The sequence below is a fragment of the Homalodisca vitripennis genome, chromosome 6 (genome assembly GCF_021130785.1).
Source record: "Homalodisca vitripennis isolate AUS2020 chromosome 6, UT_GWSS_2.1, whole genome shotgun sequence".
In the NCBI taxonomy this organism is placed as follows: Eukaryota; Metazoa; Arthropoda; class Insecta; order Hemiptera; family Cicadellidae; genus Homalodisca; species Homalodisca vitripennis.
Genome location: NC_060212.1, coordinates 116,074,806 through 116,098,620, shown reverse-complemented (window position 1 = coordinate 116,098,620; position 23,815 = coordinate 116,074,806). Strand labels below are relative to the sequence as shown.

General features: G+C 33.4%; 1 protein-coding gene across 1 annotated transcript; it reads right to left on the bottom strand.

Moving 5' to 3' along the window:
• Positions 1-379: 379 nt before the first annotated feature.
• LOC124364773 lies at positions 380-23,124 on the bottom strand. The gene is made up of 11 exons (XM_046820513.1): positions 22,881-23,124; positions 22,391-22,444; positions 19,828-20,175; positions 17,876-17,932; positions 15,487-15,816; positions 14,417-14,490; positions 13,209-13,315; positions 10,795-10,916; positions 8,633-8,794; positions 7,142-7,323; positions 380-692 (listed from the first exon to the last, which is right to left on the bottom strand). Exons 1-11 carry the CDS (start codon positions 23,041-23,043, stop codon positions 417-419), a joined length of 1,875 nt encoding a protein of 624 aa, XP_046676469.1. The 5' UTR covers positions 23,044-23,124; the 3' UTR covers positions 380-416.
• Between the last annotated feature and the right edge of the window lie 691 nt (positions 23,125-23,815).

Here is a 23,815-nt window from a genome sequence, read left to right as displayed (position 1 = left end):
GTTCCAACGTGTACATCAACTTACACTTACTTCGATGCCATTGTTATTAGAATTAATTGTTCCTATTGTTTGGTCGCTGGTAATAATTCCACAACTACGTACAGTATGTGTATAGTGGATGTTCGGACTAACCTCACTGTTTCATTCGAGGAATCAATCCCTAAATATTTCCATTGAAAATGAATTGTTTTTATTATTTCCATAGTATGCATAGTCCTATAGTAAATAAAACCTGATACACTGACCTCCTTCACCTCCTTTCAATAAAGCATCTTCTGAACAAGTGAACAGTACATAAATAAGGAAATCAATATTCACAAACCGTTTTACAAAAATGCTATGTTGAATGATCTAGGATTTAATTAGGTGTTTAAAACAATTCACTGACTAAGGTAATTTATTAATCGGGACCAGGTTCAAGGCTTAGATTCAGTTATTGGCCTGTTGAAGAACATGAGGTTCTGGTTGTAACGACAGTGAGGTCTTTGTAGATCCTTATCAAACAGATCCAAGAAGGTGAATTGGCCCCACACTGCATCCTCTATCTGTTTGATGAACTTTGTGACATTTATAAATACATGTCCTCTTGCACTATTGGAGCAGTCTTCTCTGTTGGACGATAGAATTCCCAACACTGCTGTGGAACAGACTGGTGTGGATAACCAGTACTGAAGTGGACCACCCTTGTCGTACTGAAATCATACAGGATTTCACTTGTAGGATATAAATTCTAAACCCGTTTTACTGTTACAAATTAATTTTCAATTTCCCATTTTACAATTAATTTGTTTTTAGTTAAAACGTTGAAAAAAATAACTAATTACTCGTTTGTTAATTTGTAAAATATGTTAAATGACAATCGTTTTTATTAATTTTTCGATACTAGTGATAAAAGGTGTTTATTTACATTTTAGAAACATGAACATAGATTTAACACTTGTAAAAGTTACGTCATAACATTAATATTATGATTACAAAACTTCAAAGAGAAAACTCAAACAAAGTATTACAGTTTTTAATTTATGCATTGATTACGTGAAGCATTATTAAAACATCACTATTATTAAAATTGTCAACATTTAAACAAACACATATTATTTTTTATCTCTGGAAAGATCACATTTAAAAATGATCATATGGATTGTTGTAGATGAATAGAACAAGCTGATTAAAAGTGAATAAGTTGTTTAAATCATCATTATTCCCAAATCTACTTAGTAAGACATATACTGCCCTCCTAAGCCTAAAAGACGTATCTCATAAACCATAACTTTCGGAAAAGAGCAATCTAGTAAATATGATTATTTTCACCCAGTTATTCATTAAAATTAATAAATTTTTTTTAACTACATTTATTTAATTTATGTTTCTGTGTTTGATTACTATCTTTAATTAGATAAATTTTCACTAATTTATGCTTTTTTGTGAGATACGTCTTTTTTCTTTAGTAAAATCTGCCGTACCGTTATGTTTATAAAGTCGTATCTTATTAAAAAAAGGTAGTAATTAAGGAAAACAATAATAGCATTGATATAGAACATTTTGTCTATGGCTGCATTTTCTTATTTAATTTTTTTTATTCAAAAAGGTAAATAAAAAACAAACATTTAAGAATAAAATGCTTATTTTATTCATATTAATATTCCATAAGTTAACACAAAAATAATTTTTAATTATAAAATCTGAACACAAAATAGTCTTGCATCTTAGCCACATATGGAAATCTTTTATGGCTCTGGGAGATTTTCCCAAAACAAGAGTCTGCTCTTTTCGATTACACCTCCTATATTTTTTAGAATGTTCTCTTTTCTTCTCTGCAGGAATACCATTTACTTTCACCTGTTTTTTTTGGTTTTGGTAAAGCACTGATTTGACTATTATACTTTGTGCTCAAAAAGTGAGCTCTAAATGTTCAGTATCAGAGAAATCATTTTTGTACTGAACCGATTGTGCTCCTCTAGTGAAGATGACTTCGACCATTTCACTTAAATACGGCCTAGGTTGAATACGGCCTAACTTATATTGTGACGAGAAGTCATCCCATAAAAAAAATTTTTTAAGTCCATGGCAAGTACTTCACATTTTGGAGATGCATTTTTTCACGGCTTGTATAAAAATCTGCAAAATCATACAACTTATTACCCATCCTTTGCATGGATACCTCAACTCTGTGGTGAAAAGAATCTGCTGCCATGAAGGTATGTCCGGGCTCAAAGTATCGTAGGATGATCTGTGAGGTACTAATTTCAGGAGAAGTTAATAATAAAAAAGAGGAATGAAAAAAGTTTCCAATTTTTATTCTGAGCTGAACAATTGTCCAGCCACAGAGTGATCTGTCTTGTATCTCGCTTATACAACAAAAATTGATAAAATGTACTAATCAATTCATCCTTTGTTCTTCCAAACACACCTTCATGCCATACGGCAGCAAATACATTAGACTTTTTTTGTTTTTTTACCTACAGGCACAAAACTTTCATTGTATGCCACAATTCTGTGTGTAAATATTGCTGACTTAAACATATCCAGACGTGGCAACATAATAACTTTTTCCATGTCTGCACAGTATATAATTGAAATCAAAATCTTCTGCTCTCTCCTTTTCAGCCACATAAACAGATCGAGATCTTGTTGCTTTGTCATAGTGCTTTTTTCCAATTTTGGCAAATTTTGCAAGTATCATCCAAATTTTCTTTTGTGTGTAGATTACTGTGTAAATTAAACTCCTCACACGATTCGCATTCTTCATGGCCTAACTTTACTATCGATATCTTCATTTTTTTTGGCAACGGTTCGGTATTTTTCATAGGAACACGTGTTACCATATTTTATTCTTATAGTCATTGTAACATTTTAGTAAAAGACAAATCACTCGATAGGTAATAAGCAATTTGGGGCATGTTCTCGCCGATAGTGAGATATAGTTGGTCCAAAAGAATTTATATGATTTCGGATTGGTTCTTCTCCGATTTTGTTATGAGGTTCCTTTGACCCTCTCTGATCTTTTTTTGCTTCTACAGAGGTTTGTTGAAGTTAGTGCAGTTCGTAATACCCTGTCGTTATAAATGTTTGGTTTCTTCTAAAATCGGTTTCCTTCCCATTTGGCACTGTTCTCTGCTTAACAGAAATTGTTGACACATGTGTAACATGAATGATTTTCTAGCTGTGGAATCTTTAATTTGCCAAAATTCTGAGTTGAGTACTAGTCTTCTTTCATTAGAGAATTTGCTTGTGCACTTATGTAACACAAGTGTTGTTGCAACCAGGTTTAACATTGTGTTTTAGTACAACTGACTTAAATTTATTTATTTTTCTCTGTTCAAGAGAAACATTATGCTTTTTTCTCTTTCTTAATGTACCCTTTTTTGTATAATCAAGAACATTATTTTGTGCGTTATCAGATACTGCACTGCCACTTCTCAGTATTGGTTCAGATGGCTTGGTATTTTGTAACACATTCAAATTGGTCATTTCGGTTGCAACTGTTTGAAGAGGTTGTAGCTGTACTAAGTTGTTTGCTTCCCTGTTGGTAATGTTATCATTGTTCAAAATTATACTTGGATTTTCATTTTCATTAAGTACTACCTGTGTACATGTAGGTGGTTGAGGCATAACTTCAATAAGGTTTTCTTCATAATTAATTTGTAGGCCTACATCTTCCTTATCCTCAATACTAGACGTACCTTCAATTTCCAATGAATTAGATATAGAGTCCTCACTGTCAAACACAAAGTCTGGGATGTAGTCATCATCATCACTCTTTTTCTTTTTAAAGGGGGTTTGCCTGCTCGATCCAGCAAAAACTCCTTTTCGTTTCTTGATTCAGAGCTGCCATAAGCATTTTTCTCCCTCTAGATCCCTCCATGACTGGCTGGAAATAAACAGAACAATTAGAAATCAATTAAAACAAACAAGAAATTAGGCTAGGCTACCGAATCCATTAGGGTCTTTAGATTTGTAGGTTAGAAAAGTATAAGTCTGCATAGTAAAATGGTAAAATTTGGGCTTCAATCTGAGAAGTAAGTTAGTAGGCCTACTTGCTTAACGGGACAACTGCAAGCCAGTGCATTAAATATATATCATTTAACAAATGTAAAACAGTAAATCTTAATACCTTAACTATCTAGTAAACTTGTAGGCCTATCAACACTCATTTCTACACCAATTACTTGCGTAGATTTTACTGCCTCTAAAGTGAAAACAAGTATCTGCCCAACATAACCTCTCTTAAAGTTTGAGTAAATAACCTATTAGTTTGTTAATTGAGTAAGCTTGAATAAGCTTATGTTTAATCACAATTAAGAAGAGGAAATTTGTTTCAAAGAATATAATACTAATAACTTAAGATGAGGACAAAATGTATTGCAATTTATATTTACCTGTATACTGAAGAGTGAAACCAACAAAACTGTTACTGACACAATTAAAACAACACAGCCATCAGCTGATTACCCAGCATTCTCCACTGTGAGCATCAGTGTCTCCTAAGCAAATAAGACGTATATTCTAGATACGACTATTTTGTTTAGGAAAGGACAATCATTTTATTTCTAAGTTGTGAAGCGGAAAAAGTCGTATCTCTGAGATGCGACTTGTTTGGGCTTAGGAAATTGAGATACTGCTAAAATGCTTAGGATTTTCATGTTATTTTGAGATAGGTCTTATTTTTTTTATCGGATTTTTATACTGTTTAGATGTGAGATACGTCTTTTCCGCTTAGGGAAAAGATGGGTTAGCTCCCCAACATTACTTAGACGTCAAAAACGAAAAATCGAAAAAAAATTGAGATACGTCTTCTACGCTTAGGAGGGCATATAATAGAATCGAAAAAAGACTCCCAAGAAATCGACAGATAGATTTCGCAGAAGTAATCTATGAATCTCAGAAGCAACTAACGCATCCTTAAATTTGTCCAGCCAGAACCCTACATAAAAGTCAAAACCAGCCTCCCAAAGAAAAAAGCCATTATAAAATAAGACTGTATCATTTTACAACAAAATTCAAATTTGGACACAATAAACATTATATTTTTTAAATAAATATTCACCATATAATCCCAATAGGTTGTGTCGTCTGTAAGCTGGATTTAGTCGTGGAGCAGAACTTAACTAACGTCCTAACATCCTTATCCTAATAATATTATAAATGCGAAAGTGCCTTTGTTTGTTTATTTTGCTTTTATGCATAAAATATTCAACCGATTGCACTGAAATTTTACATGGAGATTCTTAAACTCTCTGGAATGAACATAGGCCTATTCGTGTTTAAAATCCCTTCGGGCTACGTCCCCAGTGGTCTTTTAAGTAACGAAAATGCCATCTTGGTCTCTAAAGTTGTGTAATACTATTTGAAAGAGCCTGTCAGATGTAATAAACTGTTCTGTGTAAGCATTGTTTATTATTTTCAATTTGTTTACATTTATAGTAAGTACGTTTTCAAATAAGTAACCATAATTTTAACGACGTTATAGATTTCAGCGCTTAGGTAAGTACTAATCTAACTTAGAAAATGTCCTAAAACATAAGAATGTCAGAATTTGACACAGAATTTCGCAAGGCTGTTCTTTTGAACTAACGTACCAATTCCAGCTTTAAATGTTCAAAAATGTTAAACGACTTTTACTATTTAATGACCGACATAAAATTCTTCTTAGTTCTCTTTTGACAAAATTTCGAAAGTGCCTCTGTTTGTTTTGTTTTCACGCGTATACTGTTCAACGTATTGTACTGAAATTTTACATGGGCATTCTTACGGTCTCTGGTCTGAATATATGCATATTCTTAATTCAAAAATATTTCCGGGCTACGCCCCACTAATTTCCACCGTGCTTAGAGATCGTGCCTATCATATCGTAGTGCACTCAATTATGTTCTTCATGAGACTACCATTTCACCTATTTATAGGTGTCTCTGATGTCAAAACGATGTAAAGGATCGTTTTGAGCTTCTTCGTCGCCGATTTTCTTAGGATCTCTTCAGACGAACATGACTCCAGATTCCGGGAGTCAAGCCTGAGACAGCGTCAGATACCAGACGCTACAATAAAAGGAAGGTGAACTGGAGCTAAATTCAACATTAAAAGTGATTCTAATGTTGTATTTTCTATCTACTCCTCTAAATTGCTCTTATAATCCCAGCACAATTTGGGATTTCACATAAACACAAAGTATCTCTATTCTGATGTAATGACTCAGGAAAGTTTTTTTTCTTTTGTTTACGAAAGCATTTTGCTAAAATCTCTCCTTAAATTTACTGGTGATAATGGCAATAAACAGTGGAAAACCTCTAATGGAGAGAGGAGAGTCAGTTTGACCTTATTAAAAATACTTATATTGAGTGGATTGTTCTAGCAGTGTATATCCACTGGTACGGGAAGTTTTTGTTAAAAAAAGTACCTTTGGAATTGTGATAAAAATTTTCAAATTGTTAGTATCTTGTAAATGCATTATACCTGATGTAATACAGCTGATTCCTATCAAAATGCTAAATGTTTGCTGCTCTCGGTTTGTGCAAGCGCACCTTTTAAGTAGTCGCGCTCGCTTATACATTAACGGATTTGGTTGAAACAAGGACCGTTGGAATTGTAATGAAACTTTTCAAATAGCTTGTTTCTAGTACATTTTTTATAGATATACTGTTTTTTGTTATTGTTATTTTAACAATTTTTAACAGATCTCATTTCGTTGACATTAAATAAAATAATATAACACATTTTTAATTTTCCTCTTATTTATTAAAACCTATGTGCCAAATTTGGTTCCTTTAGCTTGACTAGTTTTAGAGATAATTATTTGTTTTATAAAAAATACAAAATGGCGGCTAGCAGCTAAACGAGACATTTCTCGACCTATACTTTTATGACATTTTTGTTTGAAATGATGAATGTTATCACCCAATAAAGTCTATGACACCCTTTTGCGAACACCCTGTATATATTATCATCCTTATAGTCGTCATATCAACAACATGGTACAGATTAACGTCCAAGATTATTTATGCATATTTATTTTCATACAGCTCCACATGAAATCCACAGTGTCCCCTTTTCTCGGCAAGGATATGCCAAGACAAAATGTCTCTTGTATGTAGGTACATGCTAGATCTATACGGTAATTTGTAGGTACTCTATATGATAAACTAACCTTGCAAGGTATGTTCGTCGGTGAGCTGGTAGTATCGTGATAACACATCATATAGTCTTTAGTTACGCCGTACCGACCGTAATAGGGGTCAGCGAACACATCGTATTCATTTTTAGATGAGCAGTTTACTTTATTTATTTTCCTCAAGCTGAGTGTTTTCTTCTTTTCGGTTCTGTAAAGATCTGGAAATGGACAGAGGAATGAGACATACTGGCTTTACGATGAGGCTAGGCGTGCTGCAGCGTGGATTGTAAAGTTACCTGTACATTTCACTGCTTTACATTTGCGGTAAAAACTACAATTACACGTGTAAATATATTCGTTAAGCTATCCATTTAGTCCCATACTACATAAGAATTAGTTTTTATTTTCATGCAGGGAGATTTCTTCTTGCAGTATAAAAGGAAACACTACTAAAAAAGATTAAATGTAGTATAAACATGTTTGTTTACGGTACCCATCAAATGTTTAACAATATAAATATTGAACGGTAAAAAATAAATAGAATGTTTTCAGCAGAATTCCTATTATAGCTACACCGCTTACAAAAAGACACTGGGCGACTTTAGTTCCCGCAGGTTGGGATAAATACCCCTCCGCCGCTGTGATGCCACAATCTCCCAGTATCCCCACCACTGGTCGGTACTCGTCCGCTTGCTCTATTCCCTGACCACTGCAACTGCGCGGTTAACCCCACATCCCCCTGGATACCTTAGTCTATTACTACATTAGTCTGTTCAATTAGTATTTTATGATTGTATAGGCCTACACACAAAAATACAATATAGTTATAGAATAGGTACGAGGCTGCAGAGGAAACAAAATGGCGCCATTGGGACACGATCCACACAGATGATAAAACAGAGACGAGGAAATGCTTGTCCCACTCCCCACCACTGGAGGAGGCCCTACTGCGCGTGGCTGCTCAGATATTTCTTTCTGCGCAGGTTTCTTTGCGAACGGTTTATATATAATATCCATTTATCTATCCCAACGGTTTATTATCTATCCCAATTCATCGAACAACAACTACCTTTAGCAAATCGTTTACAGTTTCTGTCTGTCGATTGTGGAATGCTTTACCCCGTGAACATCAGAACCATCGATAAGCGCGCTCGCTTTGGGGCGGAGGTCAGGGCCTTGATGCTGGGGGCTTAGGGGGTATAGCGATTGGCGGCTTTGGTGTGCGGTACCTAGGGCAATTGCATGCAAGTTGAATGAATGCGAGTGTGTGTCTTGCGATATTATTGTAAATTTGTATATAGTTACACTAATTATTGATGATTGTTTTTATTTTAAGATTCATTTAATATATAGTGTAAATAAATAGAAGTTTTAGTTATAAATGTATTCATATATATGTTAGTTTAATTTTTATGAGGTTAAGTGGTAGAGAGGACTTTATAGTCCTAACTTCGCCTCTAATAAAGTCATTTTTTCATTTCATTTCATTTAATTTCATTTCATTTCATTTGTTACCATTCAACTTACCTAGCTGATTAGGGCCAAAACCAGTAAATTCCAAAACATTAGTAGTGGAAATTGCTGTATGAAAGATACAAGCAGGCCTTATGTTATAGAACAGCTTTACTTCTTTGGATGCTCTGTAAAGTGCAAGATCAACTTGGTTGACTTCATCAGGAGGAGTCTCACCTGAAACAGCCAAACCTGTCATACAAGTATAAGGACCAAAAATAGCTACTGTAACAGCAATATTCATAGTTACATTGATGCAAGAACGTAGCCAAGAAAAACTTGGGGGGGGAGTCCAGACAACTGATATCTTCACGTAGTGGACAGAGAGTAAGGCTCCATTTTGTCCTTAAAAAGTTTTTGACCCGTTTCTTTGTTGGGAGCGATCATTCATTAGTTCATGCCAGTAATACTCAATTATTTGAATAATAATAGTCGTTTACTAAAAAAGCAATTGAAAAATTAAAAATTGTGAGGGATGGGGACCCTCACAATTTTTGATCCCCTCGCTGGCTACGACCTTACATTGACGACGAAGGTAAAAACAAATAGTGGTATTATAAATAAACTTTACAATATAACTTTTTACATCGTCAAGTAAAACATCAATTTTTTCACATAACAAAATATTATAGAAAAATAAAAGTTATGAATATAAATCCTGATTTAGTGAGCTAACCTTGGAAAAATTTCCTTAGCGATTCGGAATATAAATGACCATGACATTTTCTCTGATCATAGTAATAATTTCAATCTTATCTAACACGAATACTTGTAGTTCTTAGAAGTAATGACTTCATTAGGATATATCTCCTTCTTTATGCATTGGGACTTCATCAGGTCGTTCTTGGATCTTGTGGTGACATTATTTCATTGTGATCCTTTTCGCAGATATGGTATCTTCCATATCAATACCGAGTTTGACGCCATATGGACAGTGGTATATGGATAGACAGAAGGGCGCATATTACTCGAGATACATTAGATAAAAGTAAGGCACAAATTATATAAAAAGTTGCGTAAAGTAGGAAAGAATATTGATATCACAATAAACTCAGCACTATTTTGGCATGTAAAATAAGATTTTCTCAAAAAAATCTCAAATTTCAAAACACAAAACCACTTGGTCTAAAAATTCGAAATCTTACTATAAAGCACCATGCACCTCGCTTTGTGTATTTTATAATAAAACAACGTGTGGATATGACCAGTTTTTCAGCAGCTATAGTATTCACATTAGGATAAAAAATTATTCTATGCATAATTTTGACGTATTTTAACTATAATAGAAATTTGCAGTCCCTTAAACATGAGGGCATTAAAATCAAAAGGTTCTCAAAATAAAATAAAAAGATATTAAAAATAAATATTACAGTTTCAAATAGATAATTTTTATTATACTGATACAAAGTTTCTAGTACGGTCTTACCAATATCCTTATTATTTTGTAAATAATATTATCCTTATGAATATTATCCTTAATGAGTTTATATATCTGTTTTATGAATATTAACGTGTTATTAATACTGCTTTAAACAACTGATTATTATTGAAAGACTCAAGTATGTGAATTATTGAAATATTAAGGACAGAGCTATTCAACGTTATACGGTTATACGGTCTAAATTTCACCATACAATATCGCCATTTTGAACCTAGTCAGGATAATTGTGTTTGAAAGCAAAGTGTTCGGCTTAATAAATTAATTATGTACCACATTAATAGTTCACATTAGAAAAACTCGCCCAGATATACGTATTTTGGTACGTTTTGTGTTTATGGATTCTTAACAATATTTTTAAACTGTCTCTGAGGATTGCTTTTGAGGTGAATAGGGTTATTTCACCATTCTAGGATAATCAGTTTTCTCACAATCGATTTGAAACGTTTATATACACACACACACACATATATATATATATATATATATATATATATATATATATATATATATATATATATATATATTGAATAGATGTATGTATGTAATGTTCTCTATTCCGGTTCACACTAGAATTATCTAATCACTATGTAGCATATTTAGTATATTCTGGTATTGTCCTTGAACATTATGTAAAAAAAAACTTTCTATTACAAAAAACCATTACATTTCTCTCAAAACTCACAAAATGTTACCACTTTCATCCACTTAACCGTTCAGTTATTAAATAAAATATCACCTGGTTTCAGATCAAATCCGCTCTTCTGATATGACCGGATCTCATCCACCACGTAAATCCTCTCGTTCACATCCACATTACTTGTCGTGTGCTCTCCCAACAGCGCTACATTTGTCACAAAACTGCACAGAGTTCAATCACAAACATTTAGAAATTAACAATAGCAATGTTTTCCGAGCATTTACAACGATCCAACTAAATGTAGCATAGATTACATCTCTTTTTTGTCGCCATCTTGTTCCTACTATGAAAAAAAAACAAAAGATAGCAAACAGGATTCCAAAATCTGTGTTTACACTATAAAACGTAGTTGCAATAGGGAAAAGGCGCAATAGGATAAAAAAATTTAAAGAAAACACGAGAAAGAGTCTAACAAAAAAGTAAAAAATTGCACATCATTGTTGGTCCGAAGATCATCATATGAATTAGAGAGAAGCCAACACGATAAATCGAGAACCTCATTTCTTTAAAAGGAAATTAATCGAGGCTTCATACACTGAATTGACAGAAAACCAAATCAGTCGCCGAAAAGAGGCCAATTTGGTTGCCAATTCTGAAAAATGAGTTACAAACCCCAAAAGTATCATACAGATTAGATATCTGTAATAAAAGAATGCGAAGTCACAGTATGATTTCCAACAAGAAGTTCATCTGACATGAACCAATAATAAAAATGCCCACTCCCGTTCCCACCTTGTTTCTGCCGTGACGATTGCCATTTACGATTGGCATTTGATCATTCGTATGTGGTTGGTCGGCGAATGAAGACCTATTGTGACCTGTATTCTGTAGTTCAGTTTTAATAAGCAGTGCTGTGTTTTGTTTTTTATTAAGTGCATGTATTAGAGTTAGTGAAGTTGACACACAACAGAATAATATACTTATAGTCAGGTGGTTGTGATTCCTGACTTATGGAATCACAAAGCTCTGGTATAACTAGTTTATTTTAACCTAATTTGTAGTTATGTGTTGGGTTAGTTATTTACCCGAAGATGAGGTCAGTTTAAAGATCTCAAAACTTAGTGTTACTGAATTTTTGTTTTATTTATTTATTTCCAACGGACATACTTCTCCATTTTTATATTCAAGATCCATATAATTAACTTATAACAACTTAACCAAAAAGAAGTTACGTATGTAGTATGTTTTTACTGAACATATGGCAAATGCCTGGAAAAATTTCTGTTTCCTTCACAATCCTTCTGTCGTCGTAAACAAACTTCAAACAAAGACAATGTGACAATAGAAAAAACATTCTGTAAAGTGATGGTGCAGCAACACTTTATACTATAGTCACTCTTGGTAATAGGTGTTTAGCGGTATATAGAATGTTAAAGTAGTGATTGTACACTATCAAATCTACAGTACATAAGAGTGTATCTTTGTTACCTAAAACTATTTTTTAAGACTCTAGTATAATGTTTTCTTTCAGCTACCGAAAAACAAATTATACTTTATTAGTGAGTAAGTAGTTTAATTTTGTGAGAATTGTAATTTCAAATGCAAAAATTAAATTAAATTTACAACAATGTTTTTTTTTATTTTGATAAAGTAGGATTTTTATATTTTTACAGGAGATGTTTTATGGAAAACATGTATTTGTAAACCTCTACTGCAAACATAGTTCAACTAAGAGGTTTTGAACAATAAACTTCAAACTTATTTATTGACAAAAAAAAAAAAAATCTGAACAGTTTCTTGTGTAAGTCTAAAATACCATTGGTTAATACGCAATAAATATCATATTTAAAGCAGTGGAAATATACATAAAAACATAATTTATATAATATTATATAAAATATGTAAGAAAGCCCATCCGTACTAAAGGGGATTCAGCTCATTAAGAGCCTCCCGAAGGTTAAAGAAAGCTCTCTCGACCAAGAATCCTTTTAACAGATTTTAAATGGTCAAGTCCCTTTAAACTATCTGATAGCGAATTAACAATTTAGGTCCAAAACAGAAAACTGATTGCAATGTTAACAACAGTCGATATCTATCTATTACAAGATTTTCGTTGTGGCTTGTATCATAATTGTATCCAAGAACTGAAAACATTCGTTTATTTTAAAAGACAAAAAGGACTGTGCGGTAAACAAGCAGGTTGGCGAGAGTAAGGGTGACACTTGATCAAAAGAACTCTCTAACACTGTCCTCCCGGTCATATCTCCAGACGACCCTCTGTGCCCTCTTCTGGATGCAGAGAATTTTGTTAAAGAAATTTACACTACAGAAGCCCCAGAAAATAATACAGTAACTTATCTTTGACTCAAACAAGCCTTAGTAACATAATTTGAGAGTCCCCCTAGAGGCAAAAGTTGATAGGCACCTCAGGGCAAATGTTCGAGTTGAGATGTTTAGCCAACTATTTATATGACCAACAGTATTTCTGACTCGCCATTTAAAACTGTATTTACCCGAAGAAGTGCCTGCATCTGTGGGTCGAGAGGAAGTACCTTCTACTGATCAGTGCACCTCCACAGTGATACATCATGAACTTTGGTGCCACGAAACCCAGTGAAACCTACAGTGAACAGTCGAATATGAGCTATGCAAAATGTACAATACTATAATACGTAACCTAAAATTGTACTTGGACTAAGGACGTGGGTCCACTCCCAATTTTCAATTTTTTTCAATTACTATTGTAGTAAATGGTTATTATTATTGAAATAATTCCGAAATATGTATTAATTAGTATTTCGGAGGATACCAATTAATAAATAATAAATATAAAATTATTTGTTGCACTTAACTTAGCAATTACTAATTAAAACTGATAATTATGAGCGACTTAAAGACGGGTAGAGGGTGGCGAAGAGAGGTGAAGGAGGGGGGTGTCTTTTGACCAGACTACACGGTAGTAAATGTTGAATTTAGCTCCAGTTCACCTTCCTCTTACGTGCTGTATCTGAAATATGATGCTGTTGCAGACTTGACTGCAGGTGTCTCTAATGTCAAACGATGGGGGAGGGAGTTTGTTCTGAGCGTCTTCGTTCTTCCGCACCGACTATTTTTGGATCCTTCAGACGACATGACTCCATATTTCAGGAGTCAAGTCTGCAAAAGCATCACATTTCAGATACAGCACGTAAGAGGAATGTGAACTGGAGGTAAATACTTCATTTACATCGAATCAGCCCTTCCCACCATAGCTGGTTCATGAGCACATGGTAGTGTCAAAGGTTGGAAAATTAATTTATAAAGTACCCCCCCCCCTCTATAGACCACATGTTGACTGGGCTAAATAGCCTTGGAATCAAAATGTATGTGATTTATGTTGAAGATGGAGCTTAGATTGGCTACTGTTAACTTAATTACATTTAAACACATAAACCAATATTTTAAACTTTTATGTTTGTAAGGCCTTTCGATACTCTTGTGATGTGTCTGACGAAGATAGCCTTGCTATCGAAAGGCCTCACAAAAATAACAGTTTTAAATACTGGTTTGTGTTTAAATGTATTTGTTATGTGATTTATTATACTCTACCGTGTGAAGCAACCCATAACACAACAAGAAGCAGATTCCTCATTGTCACACTTCGTTGCATACACGAGCCATCATGCTGTTAGTAATTCAATCTTATAATTAAGTAAATTAATAAAAAAAGACAAATTCTTACAAAGTGAGGAGTATCTTGATAAAAACACTCGTCCGACGGTCTCTCGCACCCTTTCTTCGAGTACTCTTCACACTCTAGAAGTAATACATCAGATTACACATCAAGTACACCAGAAATATGAGACTACTCTTCACATACATCAGCTTACACATCAAGTACACAAGTAATGTGAGACTACTCTTCACAGTCTGGAAGTAATACATCAGCTTACACATCAAGTACAGAAGTAATGTAAAACTACTCTTCACAGTCTGGAAGTAATACATCAGCTTACACATCAAGTACACAAGAAATGTGAGACTACTCTTCATACTCTGGAAGTAATACATCAGCTTACACATCAAGTACACAAGAAATGTGAGACTACTCTTCACAGTCTGGAAGTAATACATCAGCTTACACATAAAGTACGCAAGAAATGTGAGACTACTCTTCATACTCTGGAAGTAATACATCAGCTTACACATCAAGTACACATGAAATGTGAGACTACTCTTCACACTCTGGAAGTAATACATCAGATTACACATCAAGTACACATGAAATGTGAGACTACTCTTCATACTCTTGAAGTAATACATCAGATTACACATCAAGCACACAAGTAATGTGAGAGACGTGAGGCAGGAAATAGTGCCTTTCAGATATCTCAGGTCTTTTCACACGTTTCTTCCAAAAAGAAACATTTAACATACTAACGAAGTACTGTTGCTTGTGGGTTGGTGCCATTGTTTAGAAAACTTACCTGGAGACATCTTCGAACAGTCCTATGGAACCAACCACATAACAATGTATCACATTGTTTTTTACAGATGGGCCAAGAGATCTGTGTACGAGTTTGAACAATTTTTTTGCAACTTTATGATTACTCTCATTTCAATGTTGATCCAGAATGACTGACAGATATTTAAAATTGTCCCTTTTATCTATTTTGCACCATACTATTATAAATGTTGTGGTAATAAAAACTGTATAATAGTAATACGTAATTATCAATCGCTGGAAACTTCAATAGAAGTGCTTTGAACCGGTCGAGAACTGCATTGTATCAAGGTTTGACTAGTACTTACTGAACGCACTGCGCAGGCCAGGTGCGTACTTGAGGTAGGTCGGCAGCTGAGGCAGGCGCAGCACTGGCACTGGTGCTGCATTGGTGCCGAAGAATGTCGGGAGGATATCGTTGTCCTGGCAACAGACCGAGCGACCTGCCTGGGTGTAGTCGAACTTTATCACATTCGCGCAGAAATATCGCGACAAGTAGTGCGGTGCCTTATCTGGGCTTCTGCGACATTGCGCTGGTTTTGTGCAAAAGAACAGGATTATTTCTCGCACGTCCTCGTGGTTACTCGATTGACTTTTGGGTAATATCACATCACCTTTTCTGAACTCACAGACCAATGCTGAAAATGAAAAACTGCTATTTACTCTTAATAAATCTTGCATTGTACAATTGTAGAAAATGAGTCTTAACATGTCTTAACAATATTACGTAAGAATGTTAAGTTCAACTCCAGTTCACCTTCCACTTAGTGCAGCGTCTGAAGTCTAACTCTGTGGCAGATTTCACTCTTGGAATCTGGAATCCTGGTATAATTGTGTACCTAACGATACAAAAGAACGCCACTTCATCTTGATTACATTTGTTTGTAGTCCAGGTGTCTGTGATGTCGAAATGATGTAGAGTTTGTTTTGCGCTTCTTCGTCACCGACTGTTTTGGATCTCTTCAGACGGATATTGATTCCAGATTCCAGGAGTCAAGTCTGTCGTAGCGTTAGGCTTCAGGCGCTGCACTAATTGGAAGGTGGACTTACATTATATAGTTCGTTGTTCTGTAGGCTATATTCACGATAAGTGCCTCACATATCGAGTGTGCAGTTTGGCACGCCTGTCTTCACAAATTTATTTTGGCCAGTAGAAGATCCATCACAAGGTTAGTACAATGTTACAGAAATATTTGTCCGTAGGGCTTTGCTCCAAACATGTTTGATATCGATTCTGGATAAACCATAAGTTAAGTAACAATTAAAATATTCTTCAAATAAAAAATACCTAGACAAGTGAGTGTATTCACCAATCTCTTCAATATCCAAATCACCTTTTCCATGTTATTTTAAGTGAAACTGAGTCTTAATTTTGCGATCTATAATTTGTGTTCCTGACCACTCGAAATTATGTTCAGGTGAAGAGCTGCACTTTCAGCAGTTAAGATTAAATTAATAAATTAGTTTCGAAGTAGGCTTTCACAGTAGGATAAGCACTGCTGGTTTTAAACTGAAAATCGATAAACAATGACTAATTTATTACGTTCAGTCGTAATTAATTAAGAGTCAGTATTCCAAAGTTTCAGGTTTCTGAACCTGATTTCGAAGTTTCTGGATTCTTTAACAGAACACAGCAATCGTCTTAAAAAAGTCAATCGAATCATTCAACCGAAATTAAATGTAAATTTATCAACATAAAATAGTAGAGATGATTAAAATTTTTCAGAATATATTCGCTTCTCTGGACAAGTTATTAAGTTAAAATATTTTAAAGAAACAAATTCTGCACTCTTACCCTGTGTTTTAAGTTACAAATTCTTCCAATATAATATAACATAAATTACAATTTTTACATACATTTTCACACAAAAACTGTGTATATTTAATATGCATCAAAATGTTTTTATTGATTTAAAGTTGTTTAAGATTGCATAGACTGTATTGTGAAATGCATTTTTCAATATGTGTAGGCACCCTGATAGCCAACGTCTCACGCTACTTGAAGTTGTCTACAGGGTGTTCAGTAAAAGTGTTCCAAATACTTTGGGATTTTGTTCTACGCATAAAAATGAGCAAAAAAGTTCATATGAAGGTATGTCCTAAAACTTTTAGTTTTCCGTCTATCTGTCTGTGTGTATTGTTTTATTTAAAAAATATCTTTTGAACCAGTTAATATAATGACTATTTATGTAACTTCAATAATAATTCAATAACTAATTAAATAACTGTAATATTATTTTTCTGTAATCAAACATTTATAGATTGGAAAAATTTAGTAACAAAACATTGAAAATACGTTTTTACAGGTACGGTTCCCCCAAAGTTTACAAAACCCAGAAGCAAATTTGGGTTCAGTAAAAAACCAATCTTAGAAAATTTGAGTTCCTGCGCAAATGTGGTGCCAAGCGACTGTTCTTTCCGTTTATAAAAAGTTGACTAGTGAATTAATGTTCTCATTTATACTAAGACAAATTAACGATTTACAACAACCACTTGTTTTATAGTTTGGAATATATTTGTGGAGATAACAGATTTTCTTTAGAATGTATTATTTTCATACATATTTTTCAGCATGCCCGAGGAAGGCATAAAAAAGGCAAATAAAAAAACAAAATATTCCTTAAAAAATTGGTCGAATAAAAAACTTTTCCACCCAGTTTGACAAGAAGCAAGCTAATGGCTATTGGTACAACTTACCTGACTGCATTTTCTCCTTATATTGTTGTTCGAATACCTTTTCTAAAATGGTGTGATCTAAAACAAAACAAAAAATTAATTTAAAATCTATAAATTCTCATTTTATGGGATTTAATATTGAGATGTTAATACTTTAAGTATAACAAATAAACATGATCTGGGACTTTTTAATAGTGTACAATTAGTCATACTGCTAACCAAAACTGATCAGTGTAATTTAATAAAATCTCTGATAAATTACTCTTATCTATGTGACAAGTTGAGTTTTAAATTATATTGTCTCAGCTGCTGGATTTTAAAATTACTACTTTTAAATAAGTCAGAAATGTAATGCTTTAATTAACTAGGCCTATTTGTTTTCTTAATTTTGGAATTGCTTTATCTTTAAACTTATTCTGAAATGTCAGATAAACGGGACCTTTACTTAATTAAATTTTTTCCAGTATAATAACATTTGTGGTCGAGTGGAAAAAGGACTAAATAATATTTTATAGAGATGATTGAAAGTTTTACCCAATTTGCACTACCCACAATCTCTGTACGAGTCCATGCACCTTAATTTAAACAGATCGCAAAGTAAGTTTTCTTCGGAAAGAAACTAATTTGTACTAATTATAGCAAATTTTAATCAAGAATAATAAAATGTTACGTTGAATGAGTGAGAGACTAGATTCAAACTACTACTAACGTAGTTGAAAAGTGTCCACAAGTTTTTGAATATTCTTTCTTCAACGTCCATTTTAATTGACTTTCGCGTTTAAGCTCATCTGTATTCACTTAGCGTTATATTTTATTTCAAAATGTGTTATTATCAACTTTTATTTATTGTAATAAAAGTAAACATGATAACTAATAGAATCGTGTGCAAATAACTCACACATTACAGTATTTAATATTGAAGACTTGTAAATAATCGCCATTTTTTTGCTCAAAATATTTTTCTTTAAATAAATTTGCAAAGAACTTTAAAACAACGGTCATATTTAATCATAATTCTAACCAAAAATGAGGCGATGTTGAGCTGTAGGGTGCGCAGTTTTATTATTTAAAATGGTAGTAATAAACAGTAACAAGCCATTCTGGGACTTTCTGTTAGTGTGCAATTCATACTTATAATCAAGACTGATTAGCGTAATGTAATCAAATCTCAGTAAATTACTCTTGTCTTGTCTATATGACAAGTTGAGTTTTAAATCATGTTGTCACAGCTGCTGGATTTTTAAATCATAAAATCATACAGAAAAATACAAATATGAATTCTTGGTGGGGCAATAAATACAAACAGTTATTTATAGTAACCATATAGCATGGAAGAATTTATCAAAACTCGTATGTGACTTATGGCTTGTATATACTAGTATAGAACGAATCTCAATAATTTGGCTCAATGAAGTTCTTTTGAATCTGGCTATTGTAAATTACTTCAAAAAATCTTAGTGCGTTATAGCTGGAAACCTATATTGTTGATCGTCTCCTTAAGAGAAATAAAAATCTTTAAAATGGGACTGAATCTCTTTATTAGTCTATAATAGCAAGGACGTATCCAGCGAGGGGGTCCAAAGGGGCAGGATCTCCCAAAATTTTTAAAAGTTTCAATTACTTTTTTAGTAAACAATTATTATTATTTAAATCATTCACTATTACTCACATGTACTGCTGAAAGTTCGTTCTCAAAGAAACGGGTCAAGAAAATTTCTAATAACAAAATGGGGCCTTACTCTCTGTCCATTACGGGAAAATATCAGTTGTCTGGACCCAACCCCCCTAAACGTTTTTCTGGCTACGTTCTTGTATAAGAGTAACCCCAATAAGATGAATTTAGAGAGAAATCAATAACCTAGATACAAGTCTACACATGACATTCACACAGTTCAGTGGGTGCCTTGCTGAATATCATATTTACACAAATGTAAATATGATACTTTACGTTTATCATATCAATAACTGCTTACTTTTAACCGCTGCTGCATTCCTCTGCAGCAAAGCAGTGTATGGAGATTTCTCGTACATTTTGAAGGTAGGCGGCACTTCCCTGAACTGAAGCACTCTTTGATCTTTATTCGAGGGGTAATATTGTACCAAAGGATCTCGCTGATAATCGACGGTTTGCTCAACAGGGCAGCAGAGATAACCAGCATGTCCGCCCCTTTCATTATTGGCGAAAAGTTGGCAAGTTTTATTGGACCATTCTCCCAACGCGTTGTATGTTTCAGAGCACGTGGCTTCGTGCACGCATGTAGCGGGTTTGTAGCCGGCTCTCGTTGTAGGGTAGTCTATGGTTTGGAAGTCGCACAAAGGTCCTAGTAACATTAAAACTGTCAGCAATAAACTTTAAAAAACAATAACACAGTATATTTCGTTCTTCAAGTTCAAAAAGTTATTATTTTAGTTATGTAATAATACTTTAGCTTACTCTAGTAGACCCTAGACAGGTTGACGGTTATATCCGTCAGTACTTCTCAATAGTGTGACGGTTATATCCGTCAGTACTCCACAACAGGTTAAAAATGTCAAACAGAGGTATCACAAATGTATTTAATTTTTGTTATTGTTATCCTATCTAAACTACCACTGTTTTTACTAGATATGTTATTTTTAAGTTCAATAATTTGGTCATAAGTAACCGTAAAATAATGTAACACTATTATCGGTTACAACATACATATACAAAATCTAAAATTATTTTCCTTGAGCTTTGTAGTGGGTATTTACATAATAAATACTGAAATGATCACTGACATCTACATTAATCAGTGAGACACTGCAGTTTACACTCGTTATATTAGATTTGCTTACTTACAATCATAATAATTTTTACCACTTGCCAATACTGTGTTGTATTGCCAATATTTATCTCAACCATAGACGAATAATAATTGAACTTTACCCTCCTTAATCAGTGAATATACAGATTTAGAAACCATTTCATATTGCAACAACAAATAGTTATTATTTTTATTTCATAAATACAATGTATAAAAATAATTTGTCTGTTCACTAAGCCAACGTAGTAGTCACTTATCCAAGGACTACGCTTTCCATTTTTATTGTTCAATCTCTTCAATCCACATGAATCATTGAAACAGGAATTAAAAATATGATAAAATTAATAAACTGTCTCACCCACATCAATACTTTGAAACACAGGTTGCCGGTCTGGTTGAATTACTCTGTTATGAAGTAAATTGTAATCAACTTCCATACAACATGTTTTCTGTCTATTGACTTTTATTTTTACATTTAATATGTATATTTCCAAAGTATATTGGTCAGTAATATTAGTTTCCAGAACATTACGACTTTTGTTTTTTGGCTTTCTATTCCGAAGCAGTACACGATCTAAACACGAAGAACCGTTTTTAAATATTCTGGTTGGCTCATTTATATCATTTTGAAAGCAATATAAAAACCCTCAACAACAAAAAACACAAATAAGTTGCACAATAGCAACTACAATAAAAACAATAATGCTTGCCTGGTGTTTATGGTTTGCGAGTGAACGACGCTACCAATAATTAACTTAACCACATATATTTGTTATACTTGTTATTCCGCACAACTTTGTCCAAATTAATCTTTGCTGCATCTCTTATGGTTTTCAAGATTCCTTCAGTGTGCATAAAATTGGAACATCTGGTATACTCTAACATACACATATTCAGGAGAGGCGAGACAAAAAGACACATAAACGAGTAAAAGAACCCAAAGAAAACGCGAGAAAGGGCTAACAGAAATTACTAAATTTGCATATCAATGTTAATCCGAAGACCATCATATGAATTGGAATGAAGTCAAAAGAATACATCGAGAGCTTCATTTCTTTAAAAGAAAATTAATAGAGGATCCATACATTAAATTGACAGACCAGCCCGATCAGTCAAACATTAGAGAAGATTTCGTCGCTTCAACTGACAATTCTGAAAAGTGAACAAACAAGAAAACATATAATATTAAACAGATTATAGATTTATAATAAATCAATGAGAATCCACAGTATGGTTTTAATAAGTTTATCTAGAATGAATTAATAGGCCTAATAAAAAGGCCCAAGCCCGTTGCCTGCTTTACCACCTTCTTTGTTTCTGCCGTAACGATCGTCATTTTCTATTGCCCTCTGGTCAGTTCGTAGTGGTTGATCGTTTAGTGCAGACCTATAAATTGTGACCTGTATAATGTTCGGTGTTAAAATTAGTGTTTGTTTTTATTACGTGCTTTTTGGTAGAGTTTTTAGTGTGCATGTACACACAACACGGCTGTTGTGGTTCCTGACTTAGGCGTGTCACAACGCTCTGGTATGATTTTTTTTAAACTTAGATTGCAGTTATAAGTTCCATCTGAGGAAGAGATCAGATTGAAGATCTCGAAACCTAGTGTTACTAATTTCTTGTAACACTGAACGATGGCGATTGTCTGGAAAAATTCTTATAATCCTTGTATCCACAAATACACACTTTAAAGAAAGAAATTTATACTTATTATATACATAATTACCATAGACAACGGTACAATACTTACTGTTTGATACGAATCTGTTGTAAATGGCAGTTAAGAAGTCTGTCACTCGTACGCCTGCAAAATTTAAAAGCTCTTAGCAAACGCTGTTAAGTGTTTTACTAAAACTAATGATTACGACTCAAACATGATTGTATATAAAACGTAAACTCTCATGTTTTGTTTTGTTGTAAAATAATCTTTCAAATACACCAAGGTTTATTTCATAACAAGTTGTCGTCCACTGATTCGCACACAAGGGCGTTAAATACAACCACTTCCAAGCGGAATCCCGTTTCTTCCCGAGATATTTAAGTTATGCTCTCTCTAAAATATAATATTAGTTTTAATATAAGTATACGAATTATTAAAAATGTACCTAATTATCCCCTTCCATAAGTAAAAATAAGGGTACACGGTATCTAGTTTTTTTCTGTCTATCATACTCGGTTGTGACCAAAACCATTGTTAAGGTATTTGCATTCTATATTCCATCCATTTATCAATAATTTACCTTGATCAAGCTTAACGACAAACTCGTTGTCGTAATCTAGGTTAGGCTTCAGTTTAACGTATGTAAATTCATACTCTCTATATCTTACTAGATCCTTATATACTCCTTGGTTTTCATTTACAATCCAGCCACTGAAGATATATAGTATCACGAATAGGAACATGTTTCACTCTAAAATAGTCATTTGTCAGAACTTATTACTCTAAAGATTGTAATATCTATAAGTAATATTGCACCTATTACTAATTTTCATTTCGAATTTCTTTTGTTTGTTCCAATAAAATATGTTTAATATTTAACCTAGGCATTTAAATTAGCTGATGTTCAATTGTGCGTGATATAACCAACCAATTCAGGGTTACTAGCCAATAGAGAACAAAATGAACCTCTTCAATCTAGCATCGTCTCATTTGCATCTGGAACCTATACAGAATTAATGAACAATTAATGTCTGATAAAAATATATGTTTTGTACTTTATGATGACGTTTTATTATTAATGCATAAAATAGAATGAGCATAATGCAAACCGCATTGTAAAGGTATAAGAATTAACAAATGGAAATCCTCTATAAATCAACACTGTGAGGATTTATAAAATTTGTTTCATATTAGAGGAGTTAATAAAAGTATTCTTACCTTTCAAAAATTCCAAAACAGGCTCCACAATTGTGGGGAGGGGGTCGGTTAAATGCTAAGAAACTTTTAAATTAAACTTGGGTTGTGTAGTACATCATTTTTAATGTCTCACTTAACTGAACATTTTAGCATAAATAAAAGTTGATATTGTTAAATTGTACTTACATTGTACCGTTATTTAGTAGTGTGCATATACAATACACATATATAACTTGGATATCTTCCAAACGGATTGATATCGGTGTACGACCTTCACCATACTTGTCTTATTAAAATACTTTTTTTGGATTTTTGAGT